Here is a 16,235-nt window from a genome sequence, read left to right as displayed (position 1 = left end):
ACTATGTTCAGATACTGATACCGGAGTGCTTGGACCGCAGTGAGGGTGCTGTCTTCAGCCCACACAGGCGACACGAGGTAGTCTTGCAGACGTCCGCGGGCCTTGGCGTCACCTCCTATCTTTTCCTTTATCATGTTTCCTTTACTCATTTTAGAAACAGTGTTCATGTTATCTTTCAGACTTTATATGTAGTATTCTTAGACCGTCTGTGAAGCTGTGACACCAAATTTTGGGTAGAGTTGTATTTAGACTTTCGCAGTTTTGTATTAAGATAAGTTGTCAGATTTTGTCTTCCGCTTAATTATTTTTGCTATTTGCATGATATCTACTCATCACTGATAATAGTTTAAACTGGAAAAGGTTAAGTAATTAGGATAATTTGGCTTGCCTAGCTTTCACCAGTAGGCGCCATCACGGCTCTCGAAGGTGTGAAATCCGGGTCGTGACAATCAAGGCCCATGCCGGGGCCAAAAAGGTAAAGGCCCAAAATGCTGACATATTAAGGATTGCACAAGGAGAGTCTGAGTTGCTATAGGAGTTTGTGACAGAATTCCAAAATGAAAGGATGTTGCTACCATCTGTACAGGACGAATGGGCGACAGAAGCATTTACCAAAGGTTTGAATCCAAGAAGTTCTAATGCTTCCCGGATTTTGAAATAAAGCTTGCTCGAGTTCCAGGCGACAACATGGGCAGATGATCACAACCGGTACGAATCACAAATAAGAATCGAAGATGATCAAATCGGTTTTCTGGCATCAACCAAGGGTCGAGATCGAGAGAAGAATAGAGAGAAGTCAAGAGATGATTTTGATTTAGATCGAAAGTCTTCAAGTGGACAATTTTTACCCTATGAATGGGTCGAAGGACGCGACAGAGGTTTCCAGTCGGCGGATAGATTCACCACCGATAGGAGAATTGATAGCGGCCGAAATAACAGGTCGTTGCAGAACAAGGAAACGTCAGGTTCTCAAAATTCTTCCTACCATAGGATTTCCGAATACAACTTCAACGTCAGCGTATTGGAGTTGGTGTCAGCTATGAGGAAAATTAAAGAAGCACGATTCCCGAAGCTAATGAGATCTGATGTCAGCCAAAGGGATCCTAAATTATGGTGTGAATACCACGGGACAAATGGTCATTGGAATGGGGACTGCCGGCATCTATGTGAAGATATGGACACATTGCTGAAAAACGGCCATCTCAATAAATTTTTAAGTTATCGGGCTAAAAACAACTGCAGCCGCAATTGTGATAATGTAGAACCTTCAAAAGCAGGAGAAGATCCCCCGCGCCTGACGATCAACATGATTTTCAGGGGGAACGAGATTAACGGGGTTACATTCTCGGAGGCAAAAAAGATGAAGGTGTCAATGACCCACAACAAAAGACTCCGGGAAGTCACTGAAGATGAAATTACTTTAACGGAGGAAGATGTAGATGGATTATTGCTACCGCACAACGATGCGTTGGTAATTTCTTTAAGTGTCTTAGCTTTCAAAATTAACCATATTTTGGTGGACCTAGGAAGTTCGACCAACATCATACAATGGAGGGTGTTGGAGCAAGACAATCTCACCGGAAGTATCATTCCGGCCACAAAACGCCTAGTCGGGTTCAACCTAGCAAGTGCGACAACCCAAGGAGAGATCATGTTGCCTAAGAATGCCGAATGGGTAATGAAGACAACCCTTTTTGAGGTGGTAGACGGCGATATGGGTTATAAAATCATCCTGGGGAGACCATGGTTTCACGAGATGAAGGTTGTGTCATCAACATATCATCAGTTTTTGAAATTCCCAACTCCCGAGGGAGTTAGACAAATAAGAGGCGACCAACCGGCAACAAGAGAAATGAATTCACTCTCAGTTTTCAGTAGCAGAGGGAAGGATCATGCGCCATAGCAATTACAGGAACTGATGCTTGCTACCGAGCCGAGTGAAGTCAACTAGGGGGAGGAGTCGTCAGAATCCTCTCAGGTGTCGAGGTATTTCCAGGTACCAGAAGACACGGATGCAACAAAGTCCATATTGGAAGAACTTGAACAAGTCGCATTGTTTGAAAAGTTTCTGGAGAGGAAGTTCCACTTGGGGATAGGATTGCACCCCGAACTCAGGTCTGGATCTATTGAATTTCTTATATTTAATGTAGATTGTTTTGCATGGTCGCATGCGGATATGACAGGTATCCCGCTAGAAGTGTTTGTACACAAGCTAAGCTTGGATCCCAATATCCCTCTAGTAAGAAAGAAAAAATGTCCTATTGCTGAGGTCAGGAATAAATTATTCAAGGAATAGGTAACTCGCTTGCTTGATATTGGTTCAATTCTAGAGGTAAAGAATCCTGACTGGCTAGCTAGCATAGTAGTAATTCTGAAGAGAAGAATAAATTTCGCATGTGCCTAGACTATAAGGACTTAAATAAGGCATACCCAAAAGACTCGTTCTTATTACCAAACATTGATCAAATTATTGATGCGACGGCTGGGGCACGAGTTGATGAGTGTCCTCAATTCTTACTCCGGGTACAACCAAATCAAGATGATCCCGGAGGATCAAGAAAAAACTTCATTTCTTCAATGTCCCTCATAATTGTCATTTAAAATGTGTTTGATCCTAGAACCTTGTTCCCTAGGCGTAATTATAAATAATGAGCTCTACCATCATTGTAGAGGGGGCGAATTTTCTGACAAGCATACACTGTTTTCTGCCCCCTGAAGCTCTGCGCACGAGACTAAAGATATCTGTCGTTTATTTCAATTTCAAGGCTAAGTCTTGTATTTTTGTTTAATTCATCTATTATTTATGGGTCAAATCAATTCACTTGTCTATAAACCATGTATAAATTTAACTCTACCGTTCTAGGGGTAAACAAAGCTACCACTACAATATTTCATCTAATTACATGGAGAATGACGCTTAATTGAGTCGTCTTCACATTCCACCTCTAATATATATAAGAACCTAGAAATGAATTTAGCCATTCTTGCCAATAATTGCACATTAGCACTGACTTATATGAAAGAACGCATTATAAGCTTGAACTAAAGAAGTTTGTCATTAGTTCGACTACTTAATTTTTATAAATATTTTAACTGATGTCATTATTACATCAACCCACCATTCTTGAAGATTAAGTGGTGCTAAGTAGGGGCAAAGGCAGCCTTATAACTATAAATTCGGTAGAACCCAATAACTTTAGGATATATTTATATTGAATATCTTATTAAATATATATTAATAATTACTCCCTCCGTCCCAAAAATGATGATACTTTTTAGATTTTGATAATCAAATTTCTTAATTTTGACCATAAATTTTTACATGGAATTTTTTAGCTTTTTAAAATAAAATTTATATATTTGAAAACTATATAAAAGTAATATATATATATATATATAAGTTATAATAATTAATAGTTCAACATATTTAAAAGGTATACGAAAAAGTTATGGTGAAAGAACAACTTACTTGACTCTTGAAATCCGAAAAGTATCATGCTTTTTGGGATGAAGGGAGTATCTAAAGTCTAAACCAGTAAGTAAGTAAAAAGGATTATGGTGCAAGCCGCATGAACTAAAAATTCTAACTCCACCTCAAGTCCATTTGCTCCGTTGACTTCGTTTATTTTATTCAGTTCCGGAAGCAATATTTTGCCCGTTATTATCGCACCTAATGATGGATTATAACCTCTTTTTGACCAGCAACCCATTAATTGGGAAAGTAAAAATGAACAGTTAATCTGACTTTTGTAAGGTCTTCCAAGTTGGCTGCCTTTTAATGGATTCCTAACTAAGGCAAAAAACTTCCAAGCAATATTGATAATTAATAATAATAATAATAATAATAATAAAAAAGATAATAAGGTTACATTCCAACTTCAAAAAAGATAAATGCTCAATATATTACGGCAAGTTTAAATGTATTTCCGTTCACATATAGAACAAGACCTGATTTATATAATATGTTACTCCACATGGGAAACTAATATATAGTGGTGGAAGTACTGAACATAGTTTACTCAGTCTCGCTCGAAAAGATATAAACAGTGGGGAAAAACTAGAATTATATTTTTGCACTAATTTTCCTGTCTCACCAACCAACTAATTCAGGAAAATGACCAACTGATTTCTTACTCGTTTCCTAATTAGTCTTCATTTTGACCATATACTTTTGCTATAAATATTCCATATCAGTTGGCTCACTCATCATCCCCAGCACTTCAACTTTTCTTCTTCTCATTAGCAAAGTTTTCGAGTTTTAGGGATCGGAGCTGAAATGGCATTTGTTAAGGCACAAGCATTTCTCTTACTTGCAGTATTCTCATGCATGTTTGCTATTGGTTTAGCCAACTATGACTTCAACTGGGGTCCTAGAAACTGGAACAAAACCGATTGCCCTTATACTCATCCACCAAATGCTACTCAAACTTCCAATAGATTCATTGTTGGAGGTTCAGAAAATTGGCATTATGGCTTCAACTACATGGATTGGGCTCGAATGAGTGCTCCTTTCTTTGTTAATGACACCTTAGGTATACATTTCTTTCAAGTTTCTTCTTTTTGTGCATGTGCTTATCATTTCTTAAAAATAAATTTAAGGCTGAGCACTGAATTGTCTTTGCCAAAAAATTATACTGTGTATATAGGTAATTAATTTTTTTTGATGTATATGCATGCATTGTCAATGACACCTTAGGTATATATTTCTTTTAAGTTCCTCTTTTAATTTAGTACATGTGCATGTCATTTCTTTTACATAACTCAAGGGTTTGACTAAAACTTTTTGACTGAAAAATTATGTATAATATATATATATATGCATGGATTAATGTTGCATCCCCTCACATGGGAAGCTTTCAGTTTATCGCATGTTTGGCCAAGTTTCAAAAATCAACTTATTTACTCAAAAATATTTTTTTCCAAAAGTACTTTTGGTGAGAAACCGTTTGTGTTTGACTATTTAATTTGAAAAGCACTTCTCAGCAATAATTAGTATTTGGTCAAGATTTTAGAAAGTGCTTTTAAGTGTATTTTTCTCAAAAGTTCTTTTGGAAAAAAATTATTTTTTTCTGCGTCTCCAAAACTGGTTTTACTTCTACTCAGGAATACTTTTTTCTTTTAAAAGCTTGGTCAAACACTTCAACTTTAGAAAAAAAAGAAGCATGCTTTTGATTTTGGAGAAGTTAAGCCAAACATGCTATTAATACCAAAGGATTTTCAAAAAATATTTTAGGTTATGAGTTTGACTCGTAAACATGCATGACATTTTACTTCTTTTTAATTCCCTCACGGAAAATATTGCCTCTGCCACTGCATAAATTAGTAAGTAATGCAAGATGCATCAATATATACCGTGGTGGAAGCATGATTTTTACCAAAGGAATTCAAAAAAAAATAAGTAAACACACGAAGAAGTTATGGGAATTCACCATCTTATATATATAAAAAAAAAAAAAAAATTGACCCAGTGTAATTATATTTTCAAGCGAAGGAGGTTCGGCTGAATTCCCTGCCGCCGGACTAACTCCACCCTGAACATACATACTACTAGTAAATTAGTTTCTATTATCTATGCATGGTCAGATGTAGCATAAAGTGTCATGGTTCAAGTATATTTTAACCTATTAACAACAAAGGAATATATTAATAGTGGATATGCAGAATGTTATATATTTACTGACTTAAAATTTTGGATCCGCTTCTGTGGTATATGACAGTGTTCAAGTTCGATCCACCAAACGCAAATGGTACCGGATTTCCACACAGTGTTTACTTACTACCAAACTATAGGAGCTTCAACAAGTGCGATTTCAGGAGGGCTAAAAGGATAGCAGATCCAACTCAAGGTGCTGGTGAAGGATTTGAGTTTGTGTTGAAGAAAATGCAGACTTATTATTTTGCTTGTGGAGAGCACCAAGGCATCCATTGCAAGACTGGGAATATGAAATTTGCTGTGATGCCACTCAAACATTGGCGTTTCTGAATTAAAAGAGAGTTGCAGACTGTGCTGTGGCTTGGAATTTGGAAGATGCATACTGATTACACTTTTAAAATGCTTTTTTGTGTTTTGATTGAATAAAGAGAAAGAACTTTGAGCTGACTTTAGTATATTTTTCATTTCGACTAAAATGTAATATCAGTTTTGGATCAATTACATTGTGGTTTTTAATACGTTGTGTTAATTTTCCATATTTTCATGTTATGTATATTGTGTCCACTTTGTGCATACCTTTTTACACTATATCCACACTAATCAATAGTTTAACTTTAACTAAATCCAGTCCAGCTGATTAAAAGGAAAGTCAAAGCTGCCATTACAGACAAACAGACAAAGGGAACTAACAGATAGATAATTCAGACAATGCACAACAACAGAACTCAGCAAAGCAGAGAGAAGTCCAAGAAAACAAATCTAAATTCAATCCGCGGTCTCATCAACTTCTGGGGTCTCAAGTTCAGCTGTTTCTTGCTCAGCATCTTGCACCTCCTTCTCCGTCTTCTTTCCTTTCTTGGACTTATAGTACACGCTCATGAATGTTCCGATGGCTCTGTACTTTTTCCTGCAGTGCTCATATAGGCTGCCATCAAACATCCTCCAGAAGTTCTTCTCTGTCAGCTCGGAGACAGCATATTGTGGCTGAAATCCATGGTTTTCGATCAACCAATTCTCCAACTGACGGACTGCCTCTGCACCATCATAGACCTCACCCCTCAAAACAGGTCCGAGAGCATAGTAGACACCAACATCGGTGTACATTTGAGCATATGGTGTGTCACCTTGCCTGCGGTGCAGCTCAAACCCTGGTTCAGGATACACCATGGTTTTCAATGGCAGCCTGTAGAGTCGGTGTGGGCAGAGCCAGATGGGATACACCTCCATCTCACGGTGGACCCACTCGAGAGCATCTCCAACCTTGTAAAGAGGAACAAGCAAATCCTGAATGACATGCATGTCATGGTAATAGTTCCTAATGGCCTCACCTTGAGTGGCTTTAAGTAGAGAAACCTTGGGCGGCATGAGCCATCCTAGAAGATACCTAAACCACCACTGATCGCCAAATGGAAGGATAAGTTTCCCTTCCCAATACAAGCACCTTGTGTGCCTGTGGTAGTATTCCCTAGTTGGAATATACTCTACAAATTCCCCTCTCTTCAGTGCAGTTTGAGCATGCTGGTAAAACCATGGTTTGAACCACCAATCGACACTGTTGATCACATTGCCCTTCTGCTTGGCCTCTTCTTTCGAAGCATATCTACCGGTCATGCAAACAGCTTCTGTGGGATTGTACACCATGGTTTCTACAAAATCTGGAACCTTGTCAGGATTATCCTGATCTCCGTCTCTAGGTGCAAAAGAATCTATATAAGCCTGTGCAATCTCTTGCAGATTACCAACTACTGGTTTGTAAGTAAGTTTCATGTATTCCTTGATAGGAATGAGCTTGATCTCAGCTGAAACGAGAACCCCCAATGTCCCTTGAGACCATGGTATAGCATAGAAAAGAACAGAATATTCATTGTCCTTTGTAGCTCTAACTACCTGCCCATCCGCTAGAATAATCTCATATGACACAACAGTGTCGGAGAACAGTCCATAAATGTGAGAGCTTCCTTCAATCCCGTAGCCGTTGATCAGACCGCCAACAGTTAGATCATCAAGCTCAGCGACAACTGCAAGGGAGAGATTCATAGGGACAGTAACTCTAGATATTTGGCCCATATTGACTAGAGGCTCAACTCTGGCAACCATTCGCTCCTTGTCGATGTCAAGGACGTTTCTAAATGGAGAAAGATCAACTTCAAAATGACGAGCACGTTTGTAGTCCACATTTCTCATTCCAACAGCAACCCAAGGCTTCCTAGCAATGCAGACAAGACCATCCTTAGATGCATTCCTCTCTTTTAGACGCTTCACAACCTTCTTAACATTATCGTCATGCTCCTTCTGCCGCTTCTTGAAAGATTTGCAGTCAGACCTAACATCCCCTAAATATATGGAGAAGTAATACAGGAAGGAGAGAGGAAGGACGAAGAAGATAACGATGATCCATCTGAATTGGACAAGATAGTCCACCAAATTCTTCTTCCTCTTGGGACGAAGGGGAACCTCAAGATCCGACATTTTGGAAGAAGAGGTGCCAAACAGAGCTGACAGATGGACTAGCACCGGGAAGAACCCAAAATGATATCCACACTACTTGCAACTGCTCTTTTCACTTTTTATTTCTCTGTATCCATAATCAGAGTGGCTACCCTATAAAAGTGGCTTATTTCTATGATCATTCAACTATCTTCAATTTCACTAAAGTCATTCAACTATTTTTTTGTCACTTAAATGTAACTAAACTTTATTATTATCACTTAAAAATCATTTTGGTTCAAAACCCTATCATATATATGATATGGCATAAACTTTAATGAGAAAAATCTAAAAATAAATGACACGTAAGTTTAAATGGATCATACCCACTTTAGATCTATTTCTTCCTTAGTGTGATTTGACCCATAACCCAAATGGGTTTCAAAGGGGGACAAAACACACATCCCTAATAAAATTAGGTCTTGTGTTTTTTGTGGGGTTTCTATCGTACAAATACAATCTTTCTTTTGTCTAACAATTGCAATAGGTTGTCTGTATTTGCATGTTCATTGTGAAAATAGATTCTTATTAGCCTTATTATTATTCTTGTATGCTTACTATACATTAATATGTTATGTGAGATGAATACAATACTATTTCAATTTCACTAAAAATTATAAATATGTTATCTGAGTTGGATAAATAGTATTTTAACTTCGGTAGTGTTATAAAACGACTCAGATGGGGCATACAAACAAGATAAGAATTTTTTTAGTGTAGAATAACTATAAATGGGTATTATGTAACAAAAAAGGCAACAATTTTGTAGTATAGGATAACCATTTTAAACTAATGTGATATTTTTTTTATTGAAAGCATTTGGGTTATGAGTCAAATCACATTATGAAAGAAATTGATCTAAAGTAGGTATGATCCATTTAAGCTTATGTGGTATTTATTTTTGGATTTTTCTCATTAAAGTTTATGTCATATCATATTTATGGTAGGATTTTGAGTTAAAATGACTTTTAAGTGATAATGATAAAGTTTAGTTATTTTTAAATGACAAAAAATAATTGAGTGACTTTAATGAAATTGAAAGATAGTTGAATGACCATAAGTGAAATTACCTCCTATAAAAGTTGATTCTTTTAACTCCCAAGACACTGTGTTTTGGTCCTAGGAAGCGTAAATTTCAAAAGAATGGGAGAATTAACCTAAATAGTTGTTTACTTAATGGCTTAAATTAAAAATAGCAGATGAATATATAAAATCCCACCAAAATTGTGTGTCGCCTAAAAATTAGGTTGGATCAAACTTTTGTAGGATCGCCGTTCAAATTTTGATCTCGTTAAGAAATTTTTTGGGAAATAGCCTCTCGCCAGAATTTTAAAGCACGCCAGTCAGAATTTTGGGAAATGGTCTTGGCAATCGTCAAAATTTTGAAGCGCAAAAAATTTAGCCACAATGCTTAAAAAATTCTAGTAATTCGTCAGGAATTATGGCAAAATCCTAAGGGTCACCATATTTTTCCAACATTGTGACTGAAAGTTTCGGTGATTATCCAGATTTTGGCACAAATTCTAACAATTATAACTTGATGAAATTCTGGTGATCTTACCGGGATAAAAAAAAATCAACCGTGGCATAAAATTTCATTTGTGTTATTCTCCCGCTTGTCAATTGAAGAAAGAGAAAATGACACTGTATACATATTTTGTATATATATACATTCTATATGTTATATATAAAAATTATATAAATTTTATATATTTTTTCGACTATCCAATATAAATAGTTTTTGGCCGGACTAAAAGTGATATTTGTCCTGAAGAAAAGGTACTAGCACTCTATTGGGCCTTGCATTTATAGGCCAGGCCGTATGCTAAACCCAAGTTCGATAGATCTCCAAATAAAAAAATATATAATTCCTTTCAAAATAATAGTGGAAAATATATATATATATATATATATATATATTATATATTATATATTATATACAAATTTTATACAGTAGTGTCCCAGGCGGCTAATACCCCTCTCCAAATCTGTAGCCTGCGGTCTTTCGGGTCTGACATTTTCAATTCAAATTTATCCCCAGCGCCGATTCGATTCCGGCACCGACGAATATTCGCCGTTCACAATTTCTGGTGAAAAGAGTTGTTCTAAGCAATTAGCTAATCCTAGAGAAGTCGAGTGGAGACAAAAGTATAAGGAAAGTATGAGTGTATTCGGAGGAGATAGCTGGGCGAGGGAAGCGCAGAACAGGAAGAGAAGAATCGATGAATTGATGGCGGAAAACATCAGTTCTTCAGCTTATAAGAAGTTGTCCAGCGGCAAATTCGCCTGTCTCGTTTGCCCTCACAGTCCCGTCCTCGACACCCATCTCATGCTCTCTGTACGTACATACTAAAAACATAGACCCTAATTTTGCTCCTTTGGTCTCTTTTTAATATTTTTGGTTATTTGATTTTCATATCCTTTAAAACTAAAATTTTGATCTTGAAAAGTTTGCTTCATAGTTCTTCCATCTTCATTTCCCAATGAACAACAAAATCTTAACATGTCATTCAGCTTGGCTACGAATTTTAAGTAAAAGAGTAAGTCCCTAAAGAGTAAAGCAAGTTTTAAAGTCTATCATTGAGCGAATAGCGAAGTTAGCTTCAAAAGTTTTGGAGTTGACTATTCCTTTATAGCATCTCTATCGGAAGAAAAATTGGAGGCTTCAACATGGTCCAGATTCATGATAATTTGATATGGCTAACTAAGAATTGCGAATAGAAATCCTATATAATTGTTAGACTAACAAGGTTGTATGAGATTGAATTTTTGGTCTAGAAGACCCAGCATATTCACAATATTAATTTCACAAGAGTGGAGATATTAAAAGTGGATGATTTGAGATTGGACAAGATTATAAATGATCACTTATGAGTGCAAATAGCAAACAAAAGCTAAATGAAAAAGTGTTGCTTGAGATTGTTATGCGACGTCCTACGGAGACATCAATACATATCAATTCATAGGTGCGGCAAAGCAATGCTTGAATATAATATTACATGGAGAGGAGGTACTTCAAAGACTAACAATCTCTCGAAACAAATGCTTGCTTAGCTAAGAATATAACACAATGGAAGCAAATGATCCATTCTGGTGATACCGCCTAGTTGGAATCAATGCTTAGTTGTCGTTATTACACTTACATAGTTACATTAGATCCTGTGAGGAACCTTTCTATTCTGGTCAAGGACTTATATGTTAATTTTAGATCTTTAGTTGAAGCCAGTAATTGTCTTAGAAGATATATTATTTAGTACTGGAAGGAAATAGGTCAAAATAAAGTAGACTAGTTACAGAGGATTCACACAGCCGACTCCAAGTAATTTAGAATTGAGGGAAGGTTGATTGATTGATACATCCGGAAATGCTTGATTACTAGCATGTCAAAATCCTTTTCTTTTAATTGTCAATGGTAGAAGAGTATGTATGAGTGGATAACAACTCCACCCAAACCAAAAAAATTAATTAAAGGAAAAGCATCTTCAGCCAGCCAAACAATTCTTTCTGTTTCTTCGGACCGGCTATTTTTAATTGTTGAAGTTCTGTGGTTAATTGGTAGACAAACCGTACAGACATACTGTACATTCATATTACAATTTTTTAACGTGTGGATGCAGCACGTATTTTATTTATGTATGCATTGATAGATGTATTAGGAAAATTCTCATGGGGGTTGCTAGTTCTCTTACCATCTTCTGTGATAATCCCTCATTATCAGAAGGAGCTTTACTTTTTTGGACAAAATATTTTTAATTGGTCCAAGTGAGACATGTAAGGGAGGTAAAGTATGATTGTCTTAATCATGTGATGCACACTAATGAGGTGCTTCCTGCTCGCACGCAAAGAAGGAAGATGAAAGGTTCAGTTCAGATTGACACTGTTTGCAGTTGATGAAGAACCTCTACTTCTTTGGACCCAATATTGCCAATTGGTGACGTTCTGTGATTAATTAAGCACAAACTCTACAGACATACCGGCATGCATATTTACAATTTTTTAGTATGTGGATGAATATGTATGTATCTATGTTCACATTGAAAGATGCATTAGGACATTTGTCATGTTATAATACTCGACTTTTGTTATGCTAGTTCTCCTACCATCTTCTTATGTGATAATTTCATGATTATAGAGAACATTTGTAGGCACATATTAAAGGGTCTCATCATCGAGCAGCAGAGTCAAGACTTGAGGAAATAGAATTAGGTAGGCAAGATGAGATAAACAAGAGAATAGCCTTGTCAGAATGTGGTACTGCCACCTCGAGCACCTTGACACCCAGCCAATTGTGTAGATCAGCAAGCAAACCATTAATTGACCGCGCAAGGAAAGCTGCTTCTGACATACTTCATCAAAAGTTGGAGCAAAGTACTGCTTCTCGAGTGGATGAGATCAAATGCAACAAGGGTGACAGTACAAGTTGCCTAACTAATAAAAGGAATAGTCAATCTGTTCAAATAGGAGTCACAACAAATCAAATTATCATGCCTCATGTGTACGACCGGGAACGACAAGAGAAGGAGCTTAAGTTCACATCTGCTGGCTGGAAGCGTGATGGCCATGGGAAGTGGTATAAGGATGAAAATGTGAGTTTTTCATTTGAAGCACGAAACTGCGATGAACTTTTTCTCTTGCATTTCATAAAACGAAGCAACATTGTTTCTCATACTGCTAAATTATAACTAGAAGTCTATCACTTTGATTGGTGTTTCATCAATTCTCTTTATTTAAGTATATGGCTTTAAGTTGAATGAAGGTTTGATAAGCTCCATGTAAAACTAATTTGGGTTGCACTGTTTACTTGTTTCCAGGTTGAGTTTGACTCAGATGAAGAAGATCCTAATCTCTCTCTTCCATGACTGTTGGTTGGAAAAAAGTAAGATTCTATGCCTATTTAATCCTTTCCCTTTCAGTTGTGCTTTATATCGAATCATGACATTCTACTTGATTGGATGCCAAAACTAACTCTTTTACAGGCATCCATCGCTGCACATCACTTTCCTCATAGGGAGTTGAATACTAGTCAGGTCAACTTCAAGGATAACCAGGTACATTCAACGTCTGAAAGTCCAAGCAATTCATCGTTATGATGCTTGCTCATGCTACAAGTTATCATTATCAATAAGCATGAGAAAGTTACAACGCAGAAGTTTTTCAATTTAGCAGGAATGCGTCTCTGAATATGATGCTTTGGTTTCTGTTGGATATGAATGGTGAATATGATGCTTTGAATGAGATAGGTTTGTGCACTTGAGCTGGAATGCAGTGCTCTGCTGGAACTGATTGAGCAGCTGAGGTGACGGTACTTAAGGGTCTCTGTTTCTGCTACTTTCTCCTTTGAATCCTCAATTTGTCTTAGCCACAAAACCTGCACGGTGAAGCGAGTGGGAAGTGAATTATTTGGCCTTCATTCTTGGCATCTAATCCGTCTTTCCTCAAAATAGGTGTAAAATTACCGAGGCTTACAGTATAGTGGTATTTGTGGAAGTCTCCCACACAATAGTTGAGCAATTCTCACTTCCCTCCTTCCCATTCTCTGATCTCCCAATGTAATAGAAAAAAATTAAAGAGAAGAAGTCTCAATTTCCTCATGTGTTACACAAGTCTAGAGAAAGGTAACCATCTCCGGCTTCAATAGTTGTTGATTACTGAGGCTGTCTTTGTCGATATTCTAGTTATGAAAAGCAGCAAGCAAGAACTCAAATTATGCATAGAAGTTAGAACTAGCAAAGAAATGTATAGCGTTTGTTTGAAAGTTCCAAAAACAAAGTTTGCAGTATTTTCTTTTAGTTTTTGCTTACTCTGTAATGAATCGAGTTTTATAGCCCGTTTGGCTAGGCTTCTAAAATCAGCTTATTTTGAAAAATGCTTTTCTCAAAAGTACCTTTTAAAAAAGTATTTTTGGTGATAAGTAGTTTGTGTTTGGCTAATTAATTTGAAACATTTTTGAATAGTAATTAGTGTTTGACCAAGCTTTTAAAAATTATTTTTAAGTGTGTTTTTCTCAAAAGAGCTTTTCAGAAAAGTGCTTTGAAGAGAATTTACTTTTTTTGTTTCTCAAAAAAAAAAAAAATCAAAAGCACTTTGGCTAAAAATAAGCACTTTTGACCTCAAAAAAGTTTAATCAAACAAGCTATTAATCTTTCAATAAATTAAGCCTGTTATTTAACAGGAAAAAAGGTAAAATGACATATTCATTGTTCGAAGGGTGAAATTGACCACTACAAAACAAAATACTGGCCAATGAAAAAAGATTCTCGTTTGAAGATTATTTTATGGACATGGAACCAACCTCTTGAAATTGACCACTACAAAACAAATACTGGCTAATTGAAAAAAGAAAGTTCTCTTTTCAAGGTTATTTAATGGAGCATTGAACCAAGACCTCCAAGAGAAAAAGATATCTTACGTTCATTTCATTTACAAGAATAAAATATGATCCTAGGAGGATTTTTATATTTTATTTATAGTAGATCTCTTCATTAAAATAGCATTTGTAGCTTTTACTAGAAAAAGAGTTTCAAGGCAAGAAACAACTGAATTCCAAATTAGTATGGGAGTTTTATAGCTTTACCCACAAAAACTAAATTAATTGTCTTTATCTATTCATTAGTTTTTTTATCCACCAAACTAATTATCTTTTCTGCCCATTGCAATTTTTGTGGGTAATATTATTAGTAAAAGCCTGAAAGGAGCTAAGGGAATCGTGATTGCGACTATGCTTTCATAAAGTTAAATGAAAAGTCATAAGAAGTTATTGTTAAACCATGAAATTAAATTGTGTCCATAATTTATTCTTGACGCATTACATAAGGAGGAGGGAAGCGAGAACCGTAGAAAGCCAACAAGAGGTGAAATCCCATAAAAACTAATTATCGAGAAGAGAGAGGTAATTATTATTTTCATCATCTACTTCTAATACAATAAATAATATCTCCATGGAATTCCATCTAACACCTCTTTTAATAAGAATAAAATGGTAAAAAACATGATAACTTTGTTAAAATATTTAAAAAGGATCCAGTTAAAAAATTTAAAAAACTAAGAAATGACCCAATTATAACATCATATTGTATATTATAATAATATTTTATTGTAGTAAACTATATACTATTGAATTATATATTATACACCAAAATAGCATACAATATATGAAAATAATATTTTATATTCTTCATTAAACATTATACTATTATATTAAAATAATATACTATTATGGTATATTATATACTATTACAGCATACTATTGCAGTATACTGCACATTATTATAATATATTGTTACAGTATATTATATAATATAATAGTATACAGTTGCATTATAGCTATATACTCCTACAGTATATTGTATACCGTAATGGTATACTGTTAGGTAACTGTGTTCTTCTTCGATTATTATAGTATACCGTTGCAGTATATTGTATACTATAATAGTATATTATTGCAATATAGCTATATACTCTTACAACATATTGTATATCGTACTATTAGGTAATTGTGTTCTTTTTCGATTTTCAGCTGGAAGATTTGATCTCAATCACCTCAAATCAACTTCAAATGTGATTAAATTTCAGTATGAACTTCCAGAAGGTATTATAAGCAATATTTGATAACACCCGCTTTGAATCAAACAAGAAATCTTCAAAAATAAAAATTGAGCTTCAGGCCAACTGTAAGCACGTGATTTTTGCCCTATATGAGAATTACTCCCAAAAAATCCAAAAATAAAATGATTTTCTTTGGTGTGCAATTTTGTGATATTTTGTGATATTTTGAATAATTATTTGTATTTGTCTGTGCGTGTTTATTTGATAAATTAATAAAAAATACAAAAATATGTCGCATTTTGCATGTAGGATTTAATTCTATAGTTTTTAGTAATTAAATTTGTTTTACAAAAATTAAAAAATTACAAAAATAAGCATCGTTTGCATTTTTAGCATTTAATGTCCAAATATACAATTTTATGCTTAATTAATACTTAATTGTGCGTTAATTGTTATTGGGAGTTAATTTGCACTTTTATAACTTAATTTAATTCTTAATAATAGTTTAAGTATTTTTATAATTTAGTTTTAGAGAAATAAAAGAAGAAAA

At 35.3% G+C, this 16,235-nt stretch overlaps 2 protein-coding genes and 1 long non-coding RNA gene across 3 annotated transcripts; 2 read left to right on the top strand and 1 right to left on the bottom strand.

Moving 5' to 3' along the window:
* The first annotated feature begins 4,211 nt into the window (after positions 1 to 4,211).
* LOC104225587 (uncharacterized) lies at positions 4,212 to 6,171 on the top strand. Its single transcript, XR_011404471.1, has 2 exons — positions 4,212 to 4,532; positions 5,718 to 6,171. It is a non-coding gene; the product is annotated as an uncharacterized lncRNA (long non-coding RNA).
* A 232-nt stretch (positions 6,172 to 6,403) lies between these two features.
* Positions 6,404 to 8,171, bottom strand: LOC104225586 (delta(24)-sterol reductase-like). The gene has a single exon (XM_009777425.2). The coding sequence runs from the start codon at positions 8,120 to 8,122 to the stop codon at positions 6,419 to 6,421; it is 1,704 nt and encodes a 567-aa protein (XP_009775727.1). The 5' UTR covers positions 8,123 to 8,171; the 3' UTR covers positions 6,404 to 6,418.
* Positions 8,172 to 10,099: 1,928 nt separating this feature from the next.
* LOC104225585 (uncharacterized) lies at positions 10,100 to 13,731 on the top strand. The gene is made up of 4 exons (XM_009777424.2): positions 10,100 to 10,478; positions 12,286 to 12,726; positions 12,952 to 13,016; positions 13,117 to 13,731. Exons 1-3 carry the CDS (start codon positions 10,302 to 10,304, stop codon positions 12,997 to 12,999), a joined length of 666 nt encoding a protein of 221 aa, XP_009775726.1. The 5' UTR covers positions 10,100 to 10,301; the 3' UTR covers positions 13,000 to 13,016; positions 13,117 to 13,731.
* Positions 13,732 to 16,235: the final 2,504 nt, after the last annotated feature.

The sequence above is a fragment of the Nicotiana sylvestris genome, chromosome 12 (assembly GCF_000393655.2).
Source record: "Nicotiana sylvestris chromosome 12, ASM39365v2, whole genome shotgun sequence".
NCBI lineage: Eukaryota > Viridiplantae > Streptophyta > Magnoliopsida > Solanales > Solanaceae > Nicotiana > Nicotiana sylvestris.
This window is presented reverse-complemented; position numbering and strand designations above follow the sequence as displayed.